The sequence below is a fragment of the Triturus cristatus genome, chromosome 5_1 (assembly GCF_964204655.1).
Source record: "Triturus cristatus chromosome 5_1, aTriCri1.1, whole genome shotgun sequence".
NCBI classification, from domain to species: domain Eukaryota; kingdom Metazoa; phylum Chordata; class Amphibia; order Caudata; family Salamandridae; genus Triturus; species Triturus cristatus.
This window is the reverse complement of record NC_140587.1, coordinates 1020204858-1020225676: the sequence shown is the minus strand read 5'-3', so window position 1 is coordinate 1020225676 and position 20819 is coordinate 1020204858. Positions and strand designations below refer to the sequence as shown.

Here is a 20819-nt window from a genome sequence, read left to right as displayed (position 1 = left end):
TGTACACATTGCACAGACACTGACTGAGGAGCAAGCAGACAAGTCATGAAGTGCAAATAGGTACAAGTTACCAGGCACACGCAAATGCTCACCAAACCCAGACTGAGTGATCAGAAGCTAGAAACAGAACCCTCTCAAACAGATCTAATGACAGAGGGCAGAATCCGCCAGCAGCTTGACCTGCAGGAACGTCTGAGAGGCCTTTTTTCCAAATCTGTCCTGAATAAAACCTTATTTGCTACTATCCTCAATCTGAGACGAAATTTAAATCAAGCAAGAAAAATGGGGCACGATAAATAGCATCTGTTTTGAGTTTTTGGAGACTAACATGCAGACGGTGGTACTTTGGTACTATAAATAGCACACTTTTCCCTTGTAAGTTTACGGCAGGTTTGACCGTCCTAAATTTTAAGAAGGGTGCAATATTTAACATACCTGGTAATTACATACGCAGTGAATACCACCCAATCACTGCGCAAACAGGGCTTACCCAGAGGTGGGACAATTCCAACCAAATTGTAATGTATTTAGTAAGTACCAGAGGTGCAACTAGAGCCAAATTTCGTGGGGGGCAGGGGGCTAAGAAAACATTTCGGGGGGGGGGTGCTGAATGTTAAGCAAAAGGCAGAGTGGAGCTGCAGGGTCTATTAGAAGGGGTGAAACAACAGTAAGGCCTCATTAACGTGCAAATAGGCTTTTAAAGACCTGTGAAGTGCTCGGGTGCGGTCGCATCCCGGGCTGACACACACACGACATACGCAGAGTGGAGCTGATTTGGGGGGTGGCTGAATCTAGTTTAAGCAAAAGGCAGAGTGGAGCTGCAGGGGCCGGGTTTAGTGCTGGTGGCGCCCTGTGCGACAATGTTTGTTGACGCCCCCCCAATGACCACCTCCACCACGGATTCTCTCACTAGCACCCTTTAACAGTGACCAAGTCTCCATAACCACACTCTCTCAGATGCATTGAATTAATACCAGTGTAGGCCTGGGTGTCCGAGCACTTTGCATCACACACACATTACACAGAGACAATCAATCGTACGTGTGTAAATCAGTGTATAGGAAATATTACGTCATAAGCCAAAGGACTTAGGAGTCACATGTCATCCATACTGGTAGGCAGTATAGTTTAAGAGTGCTTGGTGTGGAGAAACCCAAACTCAGAGTCGAAAAAGAAACAGCATAGTTGGGAGTTTTCTTTAATAATAAGAATCCATTTCTAGCCAAATTAACCCTTTTTGCAACATTAATCAATGCTCTAATATTGTATACTTTGCAGTGTGTATGCAGTGCAGGATGAAAGTTAATAGCTCACTATTCTATATTAGGAATTTAAGTTATAAATTGCAAGTAACAAAAGGATGTCTCTTTTGAAAGCAGTAATATTTGATCTGTTTATCATACCCACGCTGTAATCTACTTGGCACACGTTCTTTGCAGCAGGCATATTAACCCTCTGCACTAACTACACAGAAGTCAAAACCTCAACGATACAAAATGCTGATCTCTCTCCAGGAAGATAATTAATCACACGAGTTATCTTGACATTTATGTGAGGCCTGGTAATTGCCGGCGGAAAGAAACGCTGCAGCAGGTCCTTCTAATCTAAGCATAATAAACTTTCAAACACGGACCCAGGAAGCCAGCGGCCGTTGCGGTGGCACCGGTCGCCCCGCCCTAAAGCCGGCCCTGGAGCTGCGGGGCTCTTAGAAGGGGTGAAACAACAGTAAGGCCTCATTAACGTTCAAATGGGCTTTTAAATAGCTGTGAAGTGCTCGGGTGAAGTCTCGCTGAGGGCCGACACACACAACGTGAGTCCAATGGGTGTTGCGCGACTGGTACACCCGGCCTTAATACACACGGCGTCCCCTGGTTTTGCCAACAGCGGTAAATGTAACATTTTTGAAAATTAATTATTAAGAAATAAACAAACACTCACTCACTCACGTGCTCTACTGGTGGTCCGAGGTGCCGGAATGCAGGTATTTAGCGAGCCGAAAGCGGAGACAGGGCATTGGGCGGCAAAATGTTCCGGGGCTGGCTGCAGACGCGAGGGAAGACGCACTGCCGTGGGAGCGTGCGCGGCTATAAAATAATAAGCCAATCACCCTTCAGCTTCCCCGGCCTAAGCTGAAATGGTGATTGGCCCGATTTTTTTTGGTCCCGCCGCCCCTGCGCTGTCATTCACAGTGCTTGTATGCTTGTATGCTTAGATGCTTAATATTTAAAAATAGTTGACTCGAAGGAACTTGAGCCCGCGGACCCCCTGGGAATGTGTCACGGACCCCTGGGGGTCCGCGGACCACAGTTTGGGAAACGCTGGTCTAGAACAATGAGTTGTGACGGCAGCATACCATGTTTTGTGAAGCCATACCCCAGACCTTTTTAGGGCTCGCCTGAGAAGGCGCGCATGCATGCTCTGCGAGGTTTCTAGTAAGGACTTTTAACTCGGAGCACACGCTTGTGCGTGTGCTTTTTTTTTGTTCACACGCTATTGGCCTTTGCGTGCGTCTTTCTAAGAAAGACAGCATGCAATTGGCTAAAGGCGGGTGCATGTCCCGCCTTCTCTCTCCCCTGGCCTAGGGAGCGGGCAGCAGTGCGGCCGGGTGCCAGCTGCATACCTCGCATTCCTTGCAGTGCATGTGCACCGCGCTTGTTCCTGTCTGCTCTGCCAAGCCCCTAACACACTTTGCTTGGCTTCTTGACTTTCTTTTTTCTGGCCTCCCCCAGGCCCTCCCATGATCTTCGTGGCAAGTTTTTCCCCACTGCGGCACATCCGTGAATCTTCTGGCACCAGTGCCCTCAGTAGGTTAATTCTCCGGCCCCTTGTGGCCCCGGCACGGGCTGGTCTTCCTTCGTGATAAAATGAGGCGCTTAGTCATGGCCAGCAGCGTTGCTGGGTAGTGTTGACAGCTGCGGACTGTTTATTAGTCATTATTGCTTCTGACTCCTCTGTACGTGGAAATTCAGATCTAGAGAAAATCAGCAAGGAGTTTGCAAAATGTGCATGGAACTAGAAAATATGTTCTTCGAAGTAATGCTAGGGACATATTTGACAGTTCTTACTGCTTGCGACTGAACCCCCGCCCTCATCACCACCTCTAGCCCTTTATCAAACTTCTCATTTCCTTTGTCTTTCTGTATCACCTGCCCCGTTTCTCCAATCCTCTGCTCCCCTCATTTCGCTCACTCATCCTGCTCTTAGTTCACTTTGTTTCCGTCACTCCTCATTGTTCTATAGTACCCACTCCCCGCTTCTGCACCCAACACAACTCAAGCCATGTAACGCCTTACTCCGTCCCCCCCCCCTCATCGCCACCGCCTTTCATTCATCAAATCAAACCCCGACTTTCCTCCAATCACACCCCAACTTTCCTCCTGTCACACCCTCCTTTGCTGCGCTTGTGACCCACAAGCCCCGCCCACCCACTCCATCACTACTACAAGATCAGCACATCTGGCCTCCGCTCTGGGAGGGGAAGCTTATTCAGTCCAAGGCTAGAGTGACTGGTGGCAAATCCGGTCTCCTTCCAGACAGAATTCCTCACGAGGCTGCCGCATCTGAACACCATTTGTCCACCATTCGCTGAACAATTTACAACAAGCATTTGCAATGCAATAGGTCTCACATTTACACTAGTTTAAGCTATTGGCATTGTAAATGACAATGCCTTTTATTTATGTTTTGAAAACAAAAATAAAAGGCATTGTCATTTGCAATGTCAATAAATGCTTAAATGCGAGCCCTTTTGCATTGCAAATGCTTGTTTTCTATGTCACTGGATAGGAGGGATACTTGGGGGCGGCTTCTCCATTATTGCGGAGGAGCATCACCCCCAAGCAGAAAGCTAGCAGAGGCAAAGGACATAAAATTATAATAAAACATTTTTATTATCATTGTATTTTCCGTCCTGCAGGCTGCCAGCTGACCTAGTGATGTGATGATGCTGCAGCAAGCACCAGGGAGGAAGGTGCAGTGGTGAGCACGGCTAAGTGGGCATGCACACTTAGCCTTTCTCCAACTCTAGGTGCGTTGCACAGCCGGGTGGAGAGGCAACACAGGCTCTCAGTATCTGTCTGAGCGCCGAATCACGGCGCTCACACCAATCCCAGCGAGGCTCATGCTGGGAATAGTATTCCCAGTATGAGAGCATGCCTGGGATTTGCAGCTGGGAACCTGCGCAGTGTTCATCAGTTCCTGGAAGGAGGCGAGGATCGGGAGGATGGGGGCGGCCGTCGGAGCAGGTAAGTGTTATTTTATGTGTTAATAATTCTGTCTTTTTTGTGTTCCCTCTCCCCCCGCCCCACCACTTCACAATACAAGCGGCCATGACTGGGCCTACTTAGTCACCAGTGTAAAATTCCACTTCTGTTTGCTTACCCAGGTGTATGTAGTATGAATATTTATATGTAACCTGTGTGGTACATGCATTACGGGTATGAGCGAGCCAAAGCAATTGAGGCATGTTTGAGCCAGGGATGGAGGTGAGGTTATTTTCAGAGAGAGTAGAGGTGTAATGCTGGGATTTCTGAAGTTGGAGAGAGGAGGCCTAGCCAGTAAAGTGAAGGGGAAGAAACATGACAAAATGTAATAAGGATTTTTTGCTGAGCTAGGAGATGCTGAGTAGTCTTCTTGGACACTTAAGTTTGGTGGATGGTAGGGGTGAAGGGTGAGACTGCAGGCTGTTGTACAAAGTGAAGGGCCCTTTGTTGAGCCCGCTGTTTTGTCTATCTCTGATCACACTTTTCAATTATCTGATGACAGCCGTGTACAGAAACCTCACTGCTCTTCGTTCCTCTGTTGTTGGTGCTCCAGGCTGAATAAAACGCTGCTGTGAAGCATCACTCTACACAAAGGCTGTGTCTGGAATGCAGCTTAGAAAGGACATTGGAAAGGAGGACCACTCCAAGCCAGTGTTGAAAGTACGATCGATACACATTCCTGTCTGCTTTGACTGTATATTAGTGGGTACCCACTGCTCCTCTGGGTCCAGTCCCAAGTTATCTATGGCCTAATAATGAATTGCTCCTCAAGGTACTCCGAGGACTGCTGTGCAACCCGACCTGGTGTTTGTCTGGCAGACAGCTTGCCAGAGGTTTTGAGACATCACTTGAGTTTACCCTTTGCTGGTTGAGTTCTTTATCTGACCCGAAACACTTAGAAGCTAGTCTGCCACGTGTGAGGGAAGTAACCTGCCAACTATGCAGGAGTAGTCACTGTCGAGGATGAGTAAGTTGCAGCACAACCCTAATGCTAGTGGGGTCCGCCAGAAGAGGATGATGTAGGAGATTGATCTGTGTGCCCTGGTGCTGACAGACCCTTCTCCACCGGGGGTCCTGGTGGCACCCGTGATGACAGGACCCGAAGATTGCCAAAGCTCACTCTGGGCTGGAATCCGAGTTGGCAAGGTCTGTACCATCGCCATGCTAGGAGACATCTCAGATTGAACCCAGTCTCCTTGCCTGAGAGAAGTGAGGCTGATGAGTGATCTTGTTTTCCAGCTGAGACTGGCCTGCGTATGGCTGCACCACCCTTGAAGGCAGCCAGTGCGTGGCTGCAACACTAGGATGAAATTGGCCCGAGCCAAGCTGCGCCAACGCTAGAGCACCTTCCCATCTGTTTTGTGTGTGACCTAGTCTTCTGCTGGGTTCTGTCATCCCTGCCTGTGAGATCGCAGCCTACTGCCATGGGCTATATGAAGCAGCAATCTCGCCAAACACATATCAGTTACAGAAGAGGCCTTTTCAGATCTGCCAGCTCACGTGCTTTCCTGTAAGTGGGAGAGATGTCACACAGAGACGAAGCTCGGCAGCTTTCATGATGCACCACAACCACCACAGACTCAACTTCAGCTGTTGAGAGCTGTATATGTAAACTGTGAAAGATTAACCATATATTGCGTCTCCGTATGTAGTAGTTAATTTTATTGTGCATTAAAGTAATTTTTCATTAGTTATTGCGTTACTGTGCGTTTGTTGGATCCTGAGATCGTGCACCACCACACTATCTCCCTGAGTAGTCTGTCAGTACTAGGCATCTCTACCACTGAGAGTCAAGTGCTGAAGGGGTTGTACTTGACCGAGTTTGGAGTGCCGTAGTTGGATCAACCGTGGGACATCAGAGGCAAACAACCACCATGATTGACACCCAATCTCATGTTTGCACTGTGGCCCCCAACGGTATTTAACATATAGTGATTGTTCATTTTCCTCTTTCCCCTCCAAATCCATCATGTTCCTTTTCTTCCTTGAGTGTTGGAGCCTTCTCCCAAGTTAGTCTGATGTCAGTACTCTGAACCATGCTGTATTCATGTACTGTATCATTATAGCTGCATGCTTCCTCCACTGTGTTTTTCTGTATCTGTGTGCTCCCCATGCCTTCATTTTTAGCCTCTCCATGATGACCTTTTCCTTTATAGTTCCATTCAGTAGGACTAACTATAATCTACAGTTCACACATTGCTCGACATGCCTAATTCCAAGATCAGCACAAATGTTCCCTGTTGTTAAGTTTAAAAAGTTAAATGCTAAAACTGGGGATAAAATTGCAGATTCACTGCAGACTCGTATCAACCAACCTTTAAAAAGACAATCTGAGAGAAACAGTTAGTTATAGACTCCTTACCTTTGAAGTACCCCCAGGCGTCAGACTGGATCCGGAAAGTTTTTCGTCAGCAGTACCCCTGCGCATAGGAAGGTAGCATCGGTCGATTCCGCGTTCGTCGTCAGCGTCATGGTCGCCAGGATGACGTTGCGGTAGCTACATAGATGCCGCCCTCGTGCGCTGACGTCAATTCTATCTTTTTCTGCGCCAGCAAGAGCAGATCCGGAGAGAGTGGCGCCTCCGGTCATTTTTTTACTAACTTTTTCTCGACTTTTGTTGAATTCGTTTTTTCGAGTCCATAGACTCCTGATGCACGAGGGATGCCCTGCTTCAAAGCCTGCGGTTCCTGTAACCGACTGATGTTGGTGATGAACCCGCACCATGTGCTCCTCTACTGCCTGGAGCGCGACCACGACCCTCAGTCTTTGCAGGAGCGGTCCCGAAAGCTACTCGAGGCCCGGCAGTCGGCTCCGCGTCGCTCGAGGTCCCGGTCGCGGAGGAGGTCAAGGAATCGGTCGCAGAGCCAACACCATTCTTTGTCTAAGTCTTCACACTTGGGGTCAGGTAAGTTGAAGCACAAGAAGTGGAAGAAGCATCTTAGCTCTTCAACTTCGCCCCGTCCGTCGGCCGACGCGATGAGGGAGGCGGGTGGTGACCCCTGCCCAGCTTCGTCAGTTTTACGAAGCGATGCATGCCATTTTTGGGCAGCCGGACTCTGCCGGCATGCCTTTGGGCCCCGCGGACTCGGCTGGGGGCCCTGGGCCTTTGACGCTGGTGGCTTCAGCCTCAGCGACGCAGGGTCCCCTTGGATCCAGGCCTCGATCTGGATCATTGCCGGTCGCCCTTGTTACGCCTCCCCCAACGCCTATTCCGCCGGCATCGGCTGTGTCCCCAGCTGACATCGACCCCTGCCTCCACCTCGAGGTAGACCCGAGTGGGACGACGCCGGATCCGACACCGACTGATACTTTTGTGCCCCTCTTCTACCCTGGCTCTTAGAGACCAGATTGGCAGCCAGAGGAGGGTGAGGAGGACTGGGAGGGGTCTGGGGACCCTTTAACCGACCAGATGGCTTATGAACAGGACTGGAGAGAGGAACTGGGGGAAGCCAGTGCTCTGGATACCTCACCAGACCTTGGCATGTTGTCTTCTCCTACCGTGACTACGGAGGAGGGAGAGACATACGTAGTGGTGTTGCAAAGGGCGGCCGAGGCTCTCCACCTCGAGCTACCTACAGTGGCAGTTAGTACTTACCTCCTCACCGAGGTCCTTTAACCGGCAGCAAGCTCTTCGGAGACCCCGCTGCTGTTTAATTAAGTCCTCACGGACATCCTTTTGGGCACGTGGTCCAGGCCCAACACAGGGGCTCCTGTGGACAGGATGATTGCCCGAAGCCCCCGCTGGGCGACCCCACTTTTCTCTCCCAACACCCAAACTCCTGAGAGCTTGGTGGTCCAAGCCTCCACTTCCAAAGGCGCATTCCCTAACGCATCACCGATAGGGAATCCAACAAGCTGGACCACCTTGGGAAGAAAATGTTTTCTTCCTCCAGCTTGGGACTGCGGTTGGAAAACACCGCATGTCTTTTGGGCCGATGCACTAGGCAGGACGAGTTCCACGCCAGTAGCCCTTGGATGCTACGCCTGGTTGCTGTTGACTGTTTTTTCCGGGGATGTCCAATCCACTCTTATGGACATGCCCTTTGATGGCCGTCGCCTTTTCAGCGACAAGGCAGTCAACGCTCTGGAGCGATTTAAGGACTCTCGGGATACGGCGAGGTCCTTGGGCCTCTCCACCACCCGCTCTGGGCAGTCTGCCTGTTGCCCCTTTCGTAGCTATGGAAGGAGTGCCCTGCCACGTCCCACCCAGGGCCACAGGCCGGTGCAATCTGTTCAGCCTCTGCGCAGGAACGTGGGGACCAGCACCGTGGTTCAAGGGGCAAGCGGGCGGGCCAGTCCACCACAGCCCCCTCTGCAGCAGCCTCCAAACCCTCCTAGTCCGACCTTTCAGAGCCACCAAACACCAGTGGGCGGCAGGATTCGCCATCACCTCCCCCACTGGCGCACCATCACGTCGGACAGGTGGGTTTTGCAAATAGTCCAAAGGGGCTACTCCCTCCCCTTTGAGACTACCCCTCAATCCACACCACCTCAATACCATCGCATGTCAGAGGATCATCTGGCCCTTCTTCAACAGGAAGTTTCGTCACTCTTGGCCAAGGAAGCCATTGAGCGCGTTCCTGCCCCAGAAGTAGGTCGTGGTTGCTATTCCCACTACTTTCTGGGGCCCAAGGACAAAGGCCTGCGTCCTATCTTGGATCTCAGAAACGTCAACCGCTTCCTCCGGAAGGAGAAGTTCCAAATGTTGATGCTCGGTCAGGTCTTGTCCACCCTCGACCCTGGAGACTGGATGGTAGCGTTGAACTTACAGGACGCTAACTTTTACATCCCCGTCCTGCCGGCCCACCAGCGCTACCTACGGGTCACGGTAGGCCACGAGCACTTTCAGTTTACTGTGCTCCCCTATGGCCGTACCACCGCCCCTCGGGTGTTCACGAAAGTGATGGCGGTGGTCGCAGCTCATCTGCGCAGATCAGGGGTTCCAGTCTTCCCCTATCTCGACGACTGCCTGTTGAAGGCGGGCTCACCCCAGGCTGTCGTCTCCCACCTCCAGACTACGGCCGACCTCCTGCATTCACTGGGGTTCTCCATCAACATGCCGAAGTCATACCTGACCCCCTCTCAGATTCTCCTCTTCATCGGAGTGGTTCTGGACACAACACAGTTTCGGGTTTATCCTCCCGAACAGCGAGTCCGGGATATTCGGGCTATGATTCAGTTCTTTCAGCCTCTTTCCCGGGTTTCGGTCAGGATGACCCTCAGGCTGATGGGTCTTATGGTCTCCTGCATCCTGCTGGTGTACCATGCCAGATGGCATTTCCGGGCTCTGCAGTGCGACCTGAAGTTCCAGTGGGCACACCAAAAGATGTTCGAATTGGGGGTCATTGAGTCTTCAGAGATCCCTTGGGTAGTCCAGTAGTCTTAGTGCCAAAACCTCATACCCAAGATGGTAAGAGAGATATGAGGTTTTGTGTGGACTACAGAGGCGTCCGTGCAGTCACTAAGACTGATGCCCTTTCAATTCCTATGGCAGATGAGCTAATTAATACGCTGGCGTCAGCTGAGTATCTTTGTACATTTTCCCTGACTGCTGGCTACTGGCAAATCAGACTGTCTGAGGATGCCAAGCCAAAACAGCATTTTCAACCCTTGATAGGCATTATTAATTTATTGTAATGCCTTTTGGCTTGAAAAATGCACCTGCCACTTTTCAGAAGTTGGTGAACAAAGTTCTCACAGGTTTGGAATCCTATAGTGCAGCATATCTTGACGGTATTGCTGTATTTAGTTCCACCTGGGAGGATCACATGGTCCACCTCAGAAATGTTCTGGTGCCTTGCAAAAGCCAGGCCTCACCCTCAAGGCCACAAAGTGCCAGATAGATCAGAGCAAGACTGTGTTCTTGGGCCACCTGGTAGGTGGAGGCCAAGTTCAACCATCGAAGAGCAAAATCCAGACAATAATGGACTGGGTTGCTCTCGCTACCCAGACTCATCCAGAGCTTTCTTGGGCCTGTCATGGGAACTACAGGAGGTTTGTTAAGGGGTATGGGTTCATTGTGACTCCCCTTAATGATCTCACTTCCAAAAGGATTCCTAAGAAAGTTCAGTGGACAGTTAGCTGTCAGAAGGCATTTAATGACCTGAAGCAGGCCATGTGTTCTGCTCCCATTCTTCAAAGTCCTGATTACTCCAAAATCTTCATTGTCCAGTGAGATGCTTCTGAGAAAGGAGTAAGAGCTGTTTTGTCACAACTTAATGCAGATGGCCAGTACCAACCAGTAGAATTTATAAGCAGATGGTTGACCCCCAAGGAGAAATGTAGGTCAGCTATTAAGAGGGAGACCTTTGCTGTGTTCTTGGCCTTGAAGAATTTGAGGCCATACCTGTTTGGTACTCACTTCATTGTTCCGACAGACCATAAGCCCCTCTTATGGCTTAAACAGATGAATGGTGAAAATCCCAAATTGTTGAGGGGGTCTATTTTCCTACAGGTGATGGACTTTTCTGTGGAACATAGACCTGGAAGTAACCATGCCAACGCAGATGGACTCTCCAACTATTTCCACCTAGAAAATGAAGACTCAACTGGGCAAGGTTAGTCTCATCTCCTTTCGTTTGGGTTTTTTTTTTGTAGGAAAGTAGGATCTGCTTTCATGAGTACCCCCACTTTTTGCTGGTGTCATTCTGTTTTCTGACTAGTCTGACTGGGATACTGCTAATTATGACCCCAGTCACTGTGCCTTCCTCCCTAAATTTGACAATGGTAAGTACTGTGGTACCTTCCCAATTGGCTATTGGTGTCCCCCCTGTAAGTCCCTATTATATGGTACTAAGGTATCTAGAGCATAGGTACACCAGGGGTCTCCCATGGGCTGCAGCATGTATTATGCCACCTATAAGAGGCCAGTCAAACAGTGACTACAGGCCTGCCATTACAGCCTGTGCAAGTTGATGCTAGCAACACTTACCACATATATAAGTTCCCTTATATCTGAAGTCACTGCACTTAAAACTTCTAAGTCACCCCTATGGCAGGCTCTTCAGTCCTGAGGGCAGGGTGCTTGGTTACACGTGTGAGGGTGCCCCTGCATGTGCAGGGTCCCTCTATAAACCCCAGAGCCGATTCTCCCGGCTTTGTAAGTGCTGTCAGCCATTTTATACATATACTGGACATCAAGCAAAATACGAGATGTCCAACTATATATTGGGTGCACCGAAACATGTTGGAATCCTACCCTAACACTGATTCCGTCAGTACAACTGCACCATTTGATTTTAACTACCCACACTATACAGCCGTATATACTGTATAATTAAAGTGGTTATGATAGATATGTTTTGACCCGATTTAGATTTGGGAACTTTTACCGTCTGATAAGTTTTCTCAAAATAAATAACTGGTCAAAAGAGCTATGCTGTTGTCCATGCGATAATCAGTCTTTACAATCATCATTGCATGCAGTTTTATTTTGCAACTTTTACAAAAAACTATCTTAAGGCTAGGGGGTTTGACCCAATGCCGACCGGCATTTTTATTTCTGCAATTTTTAGACAGCAAATGTTTTACTATTGTAATTTTGTTCCAATGGATGGTTGCAGTTCCTATAATGTAAGAGGGGAGTTACAGCCAGCAGGTAAGCTGTAGATAGTAGGGAATGTCTCCAAGGGTAGGGTGAGTGTGCAGAGTGAGGAGAGAGTACTCCTGTGGTGGTACTGAGTGCCCTCACACACCCTCGCGGATGTATAGCATCATCATTGGGCACGGTTGCTCCTCGTGGGGGCGGCGCTGCAGTCCCTCACGGGCCCTTGGTTAGGGGCTCTCTGGTGGAGTTCTTTTAAGGAGTTGCCGCATTTGTGAGTGAGGGTGTGTGGGTAGGTGTGTGCTAGCGAGTGCAGGTTTAAAAATGAAACAGGGACCTTAAGTATTTTAATCGGGAGGTCCCTGGTCCAAGCAAAAAATTTCTCAGGGATGGAGATGCACGGTAGTGCTGCTTAGAGAGGGGAAACAAGACCAAATAAAAGTCCCACTTCTCTCAACCCGTGCGGTGTATTAACAAAAGTGGTTTAAAGGAAGGTCAACATGTTTCGCGCTGTAGGACGGCCCCTAATGGATCCGGGAGCGCTTCGTCAGGACCAAAAAGTAAATGCTAGAAGATGGGGTTCGGGAAAAGACAGCCCGTAATCCCATTCGTTACCTAGGTCTGGTATGCTTGACAGTTAGTGTCCAGAATCCGTTCTTATACGTCAATCCTGTTCACAGCCTAAAGGGAGACAAGGGGGGAGAGAAAAAAAAGGGGGGGAGGTAGGGGGGAGATGAGGAAGTAATAGCATATCAAAGGTATATGATACAGATATCGTTAAAAGGGAGACACTAGTGCACAGTGTGTGCTCAGGTGCCTCGTGCATGAAAAAGGACACCAAACAAAGTAGTGTCATTGTGATCATGCAGGGTTGTTTAACCAAAGTGCTGGGATTCTGCCCAGCGCGGCTGGGAAACATAGTAGTGGTCGTGAACTCACTGGGAACCAATCTATCCTTGGTGCAGGTGAGGGTGGTATAGAGGACAGGAGATCAAAAACGCTACGACGATGGTGCCCGCTAAGGGAGGTAGCATGGATGAGAATCCCTGTGCGGTGCCGTGGCCATCGTGAGGACCGGTGGTATACTGTTGTAATCATGCCTCGTATAAACGTAGTGGGGTGAGTAACTAGGCAATGCATGGGTGGTGCGGGAACCGATGGTATGTCGTGGTTTAGGGGTAACCGTGGATAGAGGAGCTGGCACGGTGTGCTAATCGTGCTTAGTTCAGGTGTGTTGAAGCAGGCAGACAAGGTAGGTCTGACAATAAATACACAAATACAGAACTAAAAACAGATAACGAGATTGCATGCCTAACCTCTCCTCATAGATGATGGGCTCCGTCAGCAAGTGCCGCGGAGTAAGGCTGGAAAAAAACAAAGTGAGATAGAGGGCTACGATAAACGATACCTGTAACGAAGTCGGAGCTCATGGGTCCCGAGCCGATGGAGAAGGTACTTACATAACAGGTCGCCTTACGTCGCGGGGAAACCTACCCGTGCGGTTGCACTGCCGGTCACATTGAATGAGACTTTTTATGCGCCTTCTTTTGAGGTCCTTCCTAAGACTCTTCCAGCAAAGGTTTCTCCTCAGGAAGTTCTCCATGCCTTCAAAAAGCCTTCTTCCACCCCGTCGATGACGGCCTTGTCGACGGTGGCTTTGACGACGAGGAAATCTCCATCTACGGCATTGAATGTGACCTCGTTGACGACGACAGTTTTAACTTCTGTCGCGTCTCATTCACTATCAACGTCGACGACGACAACTCCATCATCGACGGCCAGTAGGTCTGTCTCGTCAATGCTAAAAATAAAAAAGACATCGTCGACGTCCAAACTGCCGTCGACACTGCGATCGCCGACGACGGCGTCGACGATGACACCGTCGACAAGAACTCCGTCGACGACGGCTCCGTCGACGAAACCTTCATCGATGACATCGACACCGTCGACGACGGCTCTGACGACGGGACCTCAATCTACTATGGTACCCGTCAGCGCTTCACCGTCTACGGGACCGTCGACGACAGCAGATTCTGACCTACAAAGTACGTATGTGCATCTAAAAATCACGAAACGTACGTTGACACTGGCCCTGACCTCCCCTAGTAGAGTCCAGCTCTTGCCTCCAGCACATCTTTTGGAGGAAGAAGACTTATGATGGCAGTATGTTTAGAACGGCGACAAGCCCAACACAACTGAATGTTAAGCCCCAGGACAGTTCGGACTATGATGATCAAGGGCTGGAAGATCAGGCGGTTTCTCCTGAAGAATGCAATCCGCCTCCAACTCCCATGGTTTGTTTGCCTGCATCTCTGGTCTCTGACCTGCAGTTCCTCATTTCGGACTATAAGCAGAGATTTCCCATGTCTGCAACGTCTCCGCTTCCGGTTGTGTCTCCACCACCAAGACTGCGACCTCCTCTGTTAAGCTTACAGTCTGAGCCTGTCACATCACCACCTCCACTTTCTACAGACGATGAGGAGGAGGATCAACATGAAGAAGGGGCTCTTCAGGATTCCCAGTCTACTCGTGACGAGTGGGACGATTACATACTTCCCTGTCCAGCTTCTCCCGTGCCCGCCCCAGCTGACTCGCCTCCTGAGGACATTGGAGGCTTTCACAACATAGTGGAAAGAGCGGCGCAGCGCTTTCAAATACCTATGCCCTCACACCAACAGGATTGCTTCCTCTACGATTTTAAAGAGCCTTTTAAAAATATGTTAGATCTATCCCTATAATAGACTACATATGGGATCAGGGTGTTAATATCATGCAGAACCCTTCCTCGGTGCCTCCAGTATTGCCTCGCCTGGATAAGAAATATAGGGCTCCAGATACTGCTCCAGCTTGCCTGACCGGCCATCCTAAACCGGACTCAGTCATTACATAAGCTGCTCAGCGGGAATCAAAAAATCCTTCCGCCCTGCTGACAAAGAGGGTAGACGGCTGGACAATATTGGCAAACGCTTCTCGTCCATGTCTGCATTAACAGTGCGTGCATCCAATTCCTTGGCACTGTTACGACGTTATAACAGGCAGATGTGGGCAGATATTGCTCCATACCTTGCGGCCTTGCCAGAGGACTCAAAGGAAGAAGCAAAGAAAATCTTGCTGGAGGGCGAGCGGTCTGCATCAGAGATTATAGACTGTGCGGTGGATATCGCCTCTACTAGATTTCGCCAACTCGCGGGCTCAGCTGTACTACGGCGCCAGGGTTGGTTGAAGGCGACTTCATTCCGACCGGAGGTACAAACGAAAGTTTTAGACATGCCATTCGATGGTCAGCTTCTTTTTGGGACACACATCGATGAAGCTCTGCAAGGTATTAAAAAGAATACCGACATGGCTAGGGCTTTGGGTACCCTCCAATTCAAGAATCCATCTTTTCGAGGCTCGAGGGAGAGGTCGAACGTCTACCAGAGGTGATTACCAACACCAATCTTCCTTCTCTTCCACTCAGCAATATCGGACACAATACCAGCAACGTCAACAGCAATCCACCTACACTAAGTCTTCCTTTCGTGGCAAAGGAGGTAGACAGAAAGAAGCTGCTCGGTGACAATGACTTCCCACTACCGCCGGTCTCCAACTCCTCTCTGCCCTCAAAGGTTGGAGGAAGAATTTCCCATTTTCTAAAAAATTAGAAGCAAATAACAACGGACCGTTGGGTTCTGCAACTGGTTCAATTCGGACATTCACTAGAATTCATTCAAATTCCTCCCCAAACCCCTCCCCGTCCTATGCTTCACAAAAATCTGCGTGCTCTGCTCCTGGAACTTTCACTTATGCTCCAGAAGGGAGCTATAGACAGAGCTCCTCTACGTCAAAGGGTAAGGGATTTTACTCCCGATTTTTCCTAATACGCAAAAAGGAGAAGAAATGGAGACCGATATTAGACTTGAGAAATCTCAACAAATTCTTGAAAAAGCAGTCGTTTCGTAGGGTTACCATCCAGGAAGTACTACAGCTACTCAATGCGGACGACTACATGGTGTCTTTAGACCTTCAGGGTGCCTATTTTCACATCCCGATCAACCGCAACCACAATAAATTCCTGAGATTCGCAGTAGCAGGCAGGCATTACCAATTTCGTGTCCTGCTGTTCGGACTCAAATCGGTGCCACGCATTTTTACAAAATGCCTTTCTCCGGTAGCCGCATATCTCCGACACCACCACCATCAGGTCTTTCCATATCTGGACGACTGGCTCGTCAAAGCACCCTCTCTAGAAGGTGCGTCCAGGTCTTCCGACGCCTAAGGTTTTTCGATTGTTTAGTGCTTACTCTCAATCAGGACAAGTCCGTCCTTCAGCCTTCCCAGCGCATAACTTTCCTGGGTGCTACTCTCAATACGCTCCAAAAGAAAGCGTTTCCTTCACAAGAGCGAAAAGACAAACTTCTTTCCTTGGCACTTCGCATACGCTCCAAAAAGACTCTTACTGTGCGCCTTTTCAAATCCTTGCTCGGGATGATGTCTTCCTGCATTCTACTAGTTCCACACTGTCGCCTTCACATGCGACCTCTTCAAGAAGCGCGTTCAGCTCAATGGGTCCGATGTGTGGGGTCATTCGACAATGTCATCCAGGTGATCCGTCTGATGATAAAGGCTCTACGGTGGTGGATTTTCCCTCAGAACCTTCCTCAAGGCTTGCCTTTCTTGCTTCCTGCTTCTCCACATACCATCACAACGGATGCGTCCCTGGAAGGTTGGGGAGCCTTACCCCAAGAACTCCAGATCAGCGGCAAATGGTCCCTTTACGAAAGAAAACTCCACATAAATCTTCTGGAGCTACGAGCAGTGTATCTCACTCTTTTGGCATTCCTACCGCGAATCAGAAATTCTCTAGTGCTTGTACGGACCGACAATACCACGACAATGCACTATTTAAACAGGCAGGGAGGGACTCGTTCTCTAACACACTCTCACAAGTCGCAAAAAATCTGGAACTGGTTGCTCCTTCACAACATTTCTCTTCGAGCAGAGTATGTTCCAGGAACACACAACGTTGTGGCCGACTACAACAGACAGCATGTCACGAGTGGGAGTTGAATCAGCGGACCCTCAACCGCATATTCTCTCAGTGGGGCACCCCTCTTCTGGACCTCTTCGCTACCCAGCAGAACACCAAATGCCATCACTTCGCAAGCTGGCATCCCCAGAAGAGATCTCTAGGGAATGCGTTTTCGATCGCATGGTGCAACGTCTTTGCATACGCTTTTCCACCAATTCCCCTGATTCCCAGGTTGCTCAGGAAATTGAAATCGGAACCTTGCACACTCATCCTGATAGCTCCAGCTTGGCCACACCAACACTGGTTCACGGAGCTTCACCTTCTCTCCCTGGAACTGACGTTCCGGTTAAAACCGTTTCCCTCTCTTCTCACTATGAACCACCAACAAGTCCAGCATCCGGATCCAGCATCTCTCAGATTATCAGCTTGGCTCCTGAGTTCAGAGAGTTCCAGGGTCTAGACATCCCTCCGGACTGTAGAGTAGTTCTGGCTTGGGCTCGAGCAGATAGTACTACCAAAACATATTCCTTAAAATGGAAGAGGTTCTGTATCTGGTGCATGTCAAACAAAATACACCCTCTTTCATCCTCTCCAGAGCAAATACTTCCTTACCTTCTTCATCTGGCGAAATCTGGTCTCGCTCATGCCTCCATTAAAGTCCACCTGGCAGCAATATCCCGTTTCAGGAGATCCTCTGCAGGCCCTTCTCTGTGGTCTCATCGGTTGATTAAACAATTCCTTAAAGGCCTGTTTCGAACATTCCCTCCGGCAAAGACTTTACCTCCTGCATGGCAACTCAACACGGTTCTGGCTCAACTTATGAAACACCCTTTTGAGCCAATACACAGAGCGGATCTCTAGTATCTCTCCTGGAAAACAGCGCTCCTTCTAGCTCTTACCTCGGCAAGGCGAGTGAGTGAACTTCATGCTTTCTCAATTCAAGATCCTTTCCTTCAATTCAAACACAACAGGGTCATACTTCGCACGAATCCAAAGTTTATCCCCAAGGTTCCGTCAGACTTCCATCTCAATGAGCCTATGGTGTTGCCTTCCTTCTTTCCAAATCCTCAAACAGTGGCAGAAAGAACTCTGCATTCTTTGGACCTTAAACGCTGCCTGAAATTCTACATTGACAAGACAAAGACATTCCGCAAATCCAACCAACTCTTTGTGGCTTACAGTCGACCTAGGAAAGGTCACCCACTCACTAAACAAAGTATCTCTCGCTGGAGCTCCGCAGCTATTACTTCTTGTCACCAGCAAGCGGGGTAGCCCCTGCTCTCCACAGTTCGAGCCCATTCCACGAGGGCAATCTCTACTTCAATGGCACTTTTTGCAGGTGTGCCCATTGCGGACATTTGCAGAGCGGCAACATGGAAAGCGCTGCATACATTTATCAAGCATTACTGCCTGGATACGGAACTCATGAAAGACGCTGCAGTGGGTCAAGCGGTGCTCCGTCATCTATTTCATTAGAGGTGAGCTCTTCCTTTCATCCCACCATCCTTTCTTCTATACGCACATTTCTCTATTGTTTTTCATGCCTCTGCTATGTCATTGCTTTTTGGTACTTTCTATTTTCACATTGATATGTTGTTATCTGGTGAATTTATATATACTGTACCTTTTGAAATGTGCTTATCATTGCTTACTATTCTGATTCAGGCATGTGAATTTATGAAAGATACCCTAAAACTGGATAAGGAATGCGTTACTTACCTGTAACTGCAGTGATCCAGTATTGGTATCTTTCATAGATTCACATGCAACCCACCCACCTCCCCTGGAAGGACTCTCTTGGGTCTCTCAGTGATACAACTACTTAGCACTGTGCTTACGAATATCTGAGGGACTAGAGCTCCTTCCAGGAAGGTTCTAGAGGGTGGTGATAGCTGATTGGCTACTCTCCAAAGTTTGGTCCTTTTTTACAAAAGGACGTGGATATGTTACTAAGGTGAGGCCTTTGGCCTATTACTCTATATGTCTAGTGAGACATTACTTTATTTATGTACCGGGGACTCCCATCCTGACGACGGGGAATGATTCAGGCATGTGAATCTATGAAAGATACCAATACTGGATAACCGCAGTTCCAGGTAAGTAACGCGTTCCTTACTGATTGCTACTACTAACTTTGCCAACACTGGTACAGGTTTTCAAGCATTGCCAAAGCCAAAAGCGGGCATGGGTGTTTGGCCTTGGCAGCCAGAAAGAAGGTGGGGGGCTTAGAAAGAGAGACACTGAGCTGGAACAGTGCTTGATATTAGGTGGCAGCAGCAATTTTTGGTGGTTGGAGGGAGAGGGGCAAGAGAACTAAGGCTGAAGAGGAGGGTTGGTGGATGGTAAGAGAGTACATGGAGGGAGTGTGTTAGGAGGGAAAGAGATGAGCAAAAAGGCAGGTAACGAAATTCACTCCCATCAAGTGCTAATCAGAACTGCTACCCAACAAATTAGTTTTCTGGCAACAGCAATGGAAGGATACGTTTAACCATTCAAAAACAATGATGAACCTCAAATTCTGCAGGGGTGAGACAATTTCACAAAACGTGAGGAAATTAATTGAACCAGGTGCCAGGGATTGGAATAGACAAAGAAGCAACTCAGTCTTGTAAGGGACTAAGTATAGATTATAGGCTTGGTTACAAATTTGTCTGCTAAAAACGGCTGCAGTTGTCTTTATAGCATAAAGAGGGTATAAGTATTTGTCCAGGTGCAATGGCAGATATTCAACTCATGCATAATAAACGAGAGGTAGGTAGGTAATCTATCTCTATGCTTGGGAATTACTCTGACTGTGAATCTGTGTGAAAATAAAGAAAACATAGAATTAAAAGGAAACTTTACAGGCATATACACTGCTCTACATTGCTGAATGAGGCAACAACCTATTATCTTGATTTTTTTTGTTTATTTGTAGGCCTGCAATATTGAAAATAAACAAGACTGGATCAAGCACATCCGGGAGGTTATCCAGGAGAGAACTATTCATCTAAAAGGTGCATTAAAAGAACCAATTCACATCCCTAAAACTGCTGCAGCCACCAAATACAAAGGACAAAGAAGGTGAGCAGCTATGCCCCTCTTTTCATTACATAAACATCTACTGCAATTAAACCAGACTGAAATAGTTGGGAATGTCAACATTCAATGGCTGTCAAATTCATTGCAAGCATGGGCATAACTACCAGTATGGCAGTCTCACCTCTGTTTGCTGCTCTCTAAACCCTTTCTGGCGCTTACACTTCCCCAAGACTGGAACTTTATTGTTATTAATAATTTCCCTGCACCATACTTTTCATTATTTTATCTATCTATTTATTTTTGCACCCATGGTGCCCTTTCGTCTGTTCACTTCTAAGCAATTAACAGGCATGCTTACTGAGAGCAAAAAAAAAAAAGAATCTTAGTATGAGTTCTATTTTCCATCCGTCTCCTCCAAAAAAGGGTCAAAAAGTGAACCGCTTCCAATTGTTTTTGCCCCTTATGCCACCTCGCAGAGGTATTACTCCTATTCACAGCCTTGGTCCTGGTTGTGTATGCTTAAATGTGGGTTTTGTGCGGACTGTTCTATAGGACTGAAGCTGCACCCTACTGACCAGACCTGAATTTGCCAGAGCTGGTCTGGGTTTGTTTGGGTTCTTTTCTGAAGGGGGCTTGCCTGGCAGAGCAGGATGGACTACTCCCATAAGCAGGAGGGTCATAACTGATTTGTGTAAGGTGGGCCTCTGTCTAGAGTGACATGGTGAGCAAAAAAAGATTGATGAAATGGTGCCCGAGCAATTGCCAGTGACTGAGCTTAGTTCAAGCTTCCCATTCCTCACATTGTTTGTAATAATAACACCTAAGCATAATATTGCGGTAATATATGGTGTTATAATAAACAGAAGTTGTACTTTATAGCTGAGCATCAGGTGCCAAGGAGACAATAAAAATAACAGTGTACACAGGACACCTCAAGAGCAACTACATTGTCACAGTTTAGCTGAATATATCCACGACTTCT

At 48.5% G+C, this 20819-nt stretch overlaps 1 protein-coding gene across 2 annotated transcripts in view; it reads left to right on the top strand.

The window, feature by feature from the left end:
- TRIO (trio Rho guanine nucleotide exchange factor) overlaps nucleotides 1-20819 on the top strand; it is a 4621980-nt gene that overhangs the window by 2615188 nt on the left and 1985973 nt on the right. For both annotated transcript variants that reach the window (XM_085606120.1, XM_085606121.1), the window contains exon 32: nucleotides 19734-19879. In XM_085606120.1, the coding sequence (XP_085462246.1) occupies nucleotides 19734-19879 (146 nt within the window). The remainder of the gene's footprint in view (nucleotides 1-19733; nucleotides 19880-20819) is intronic.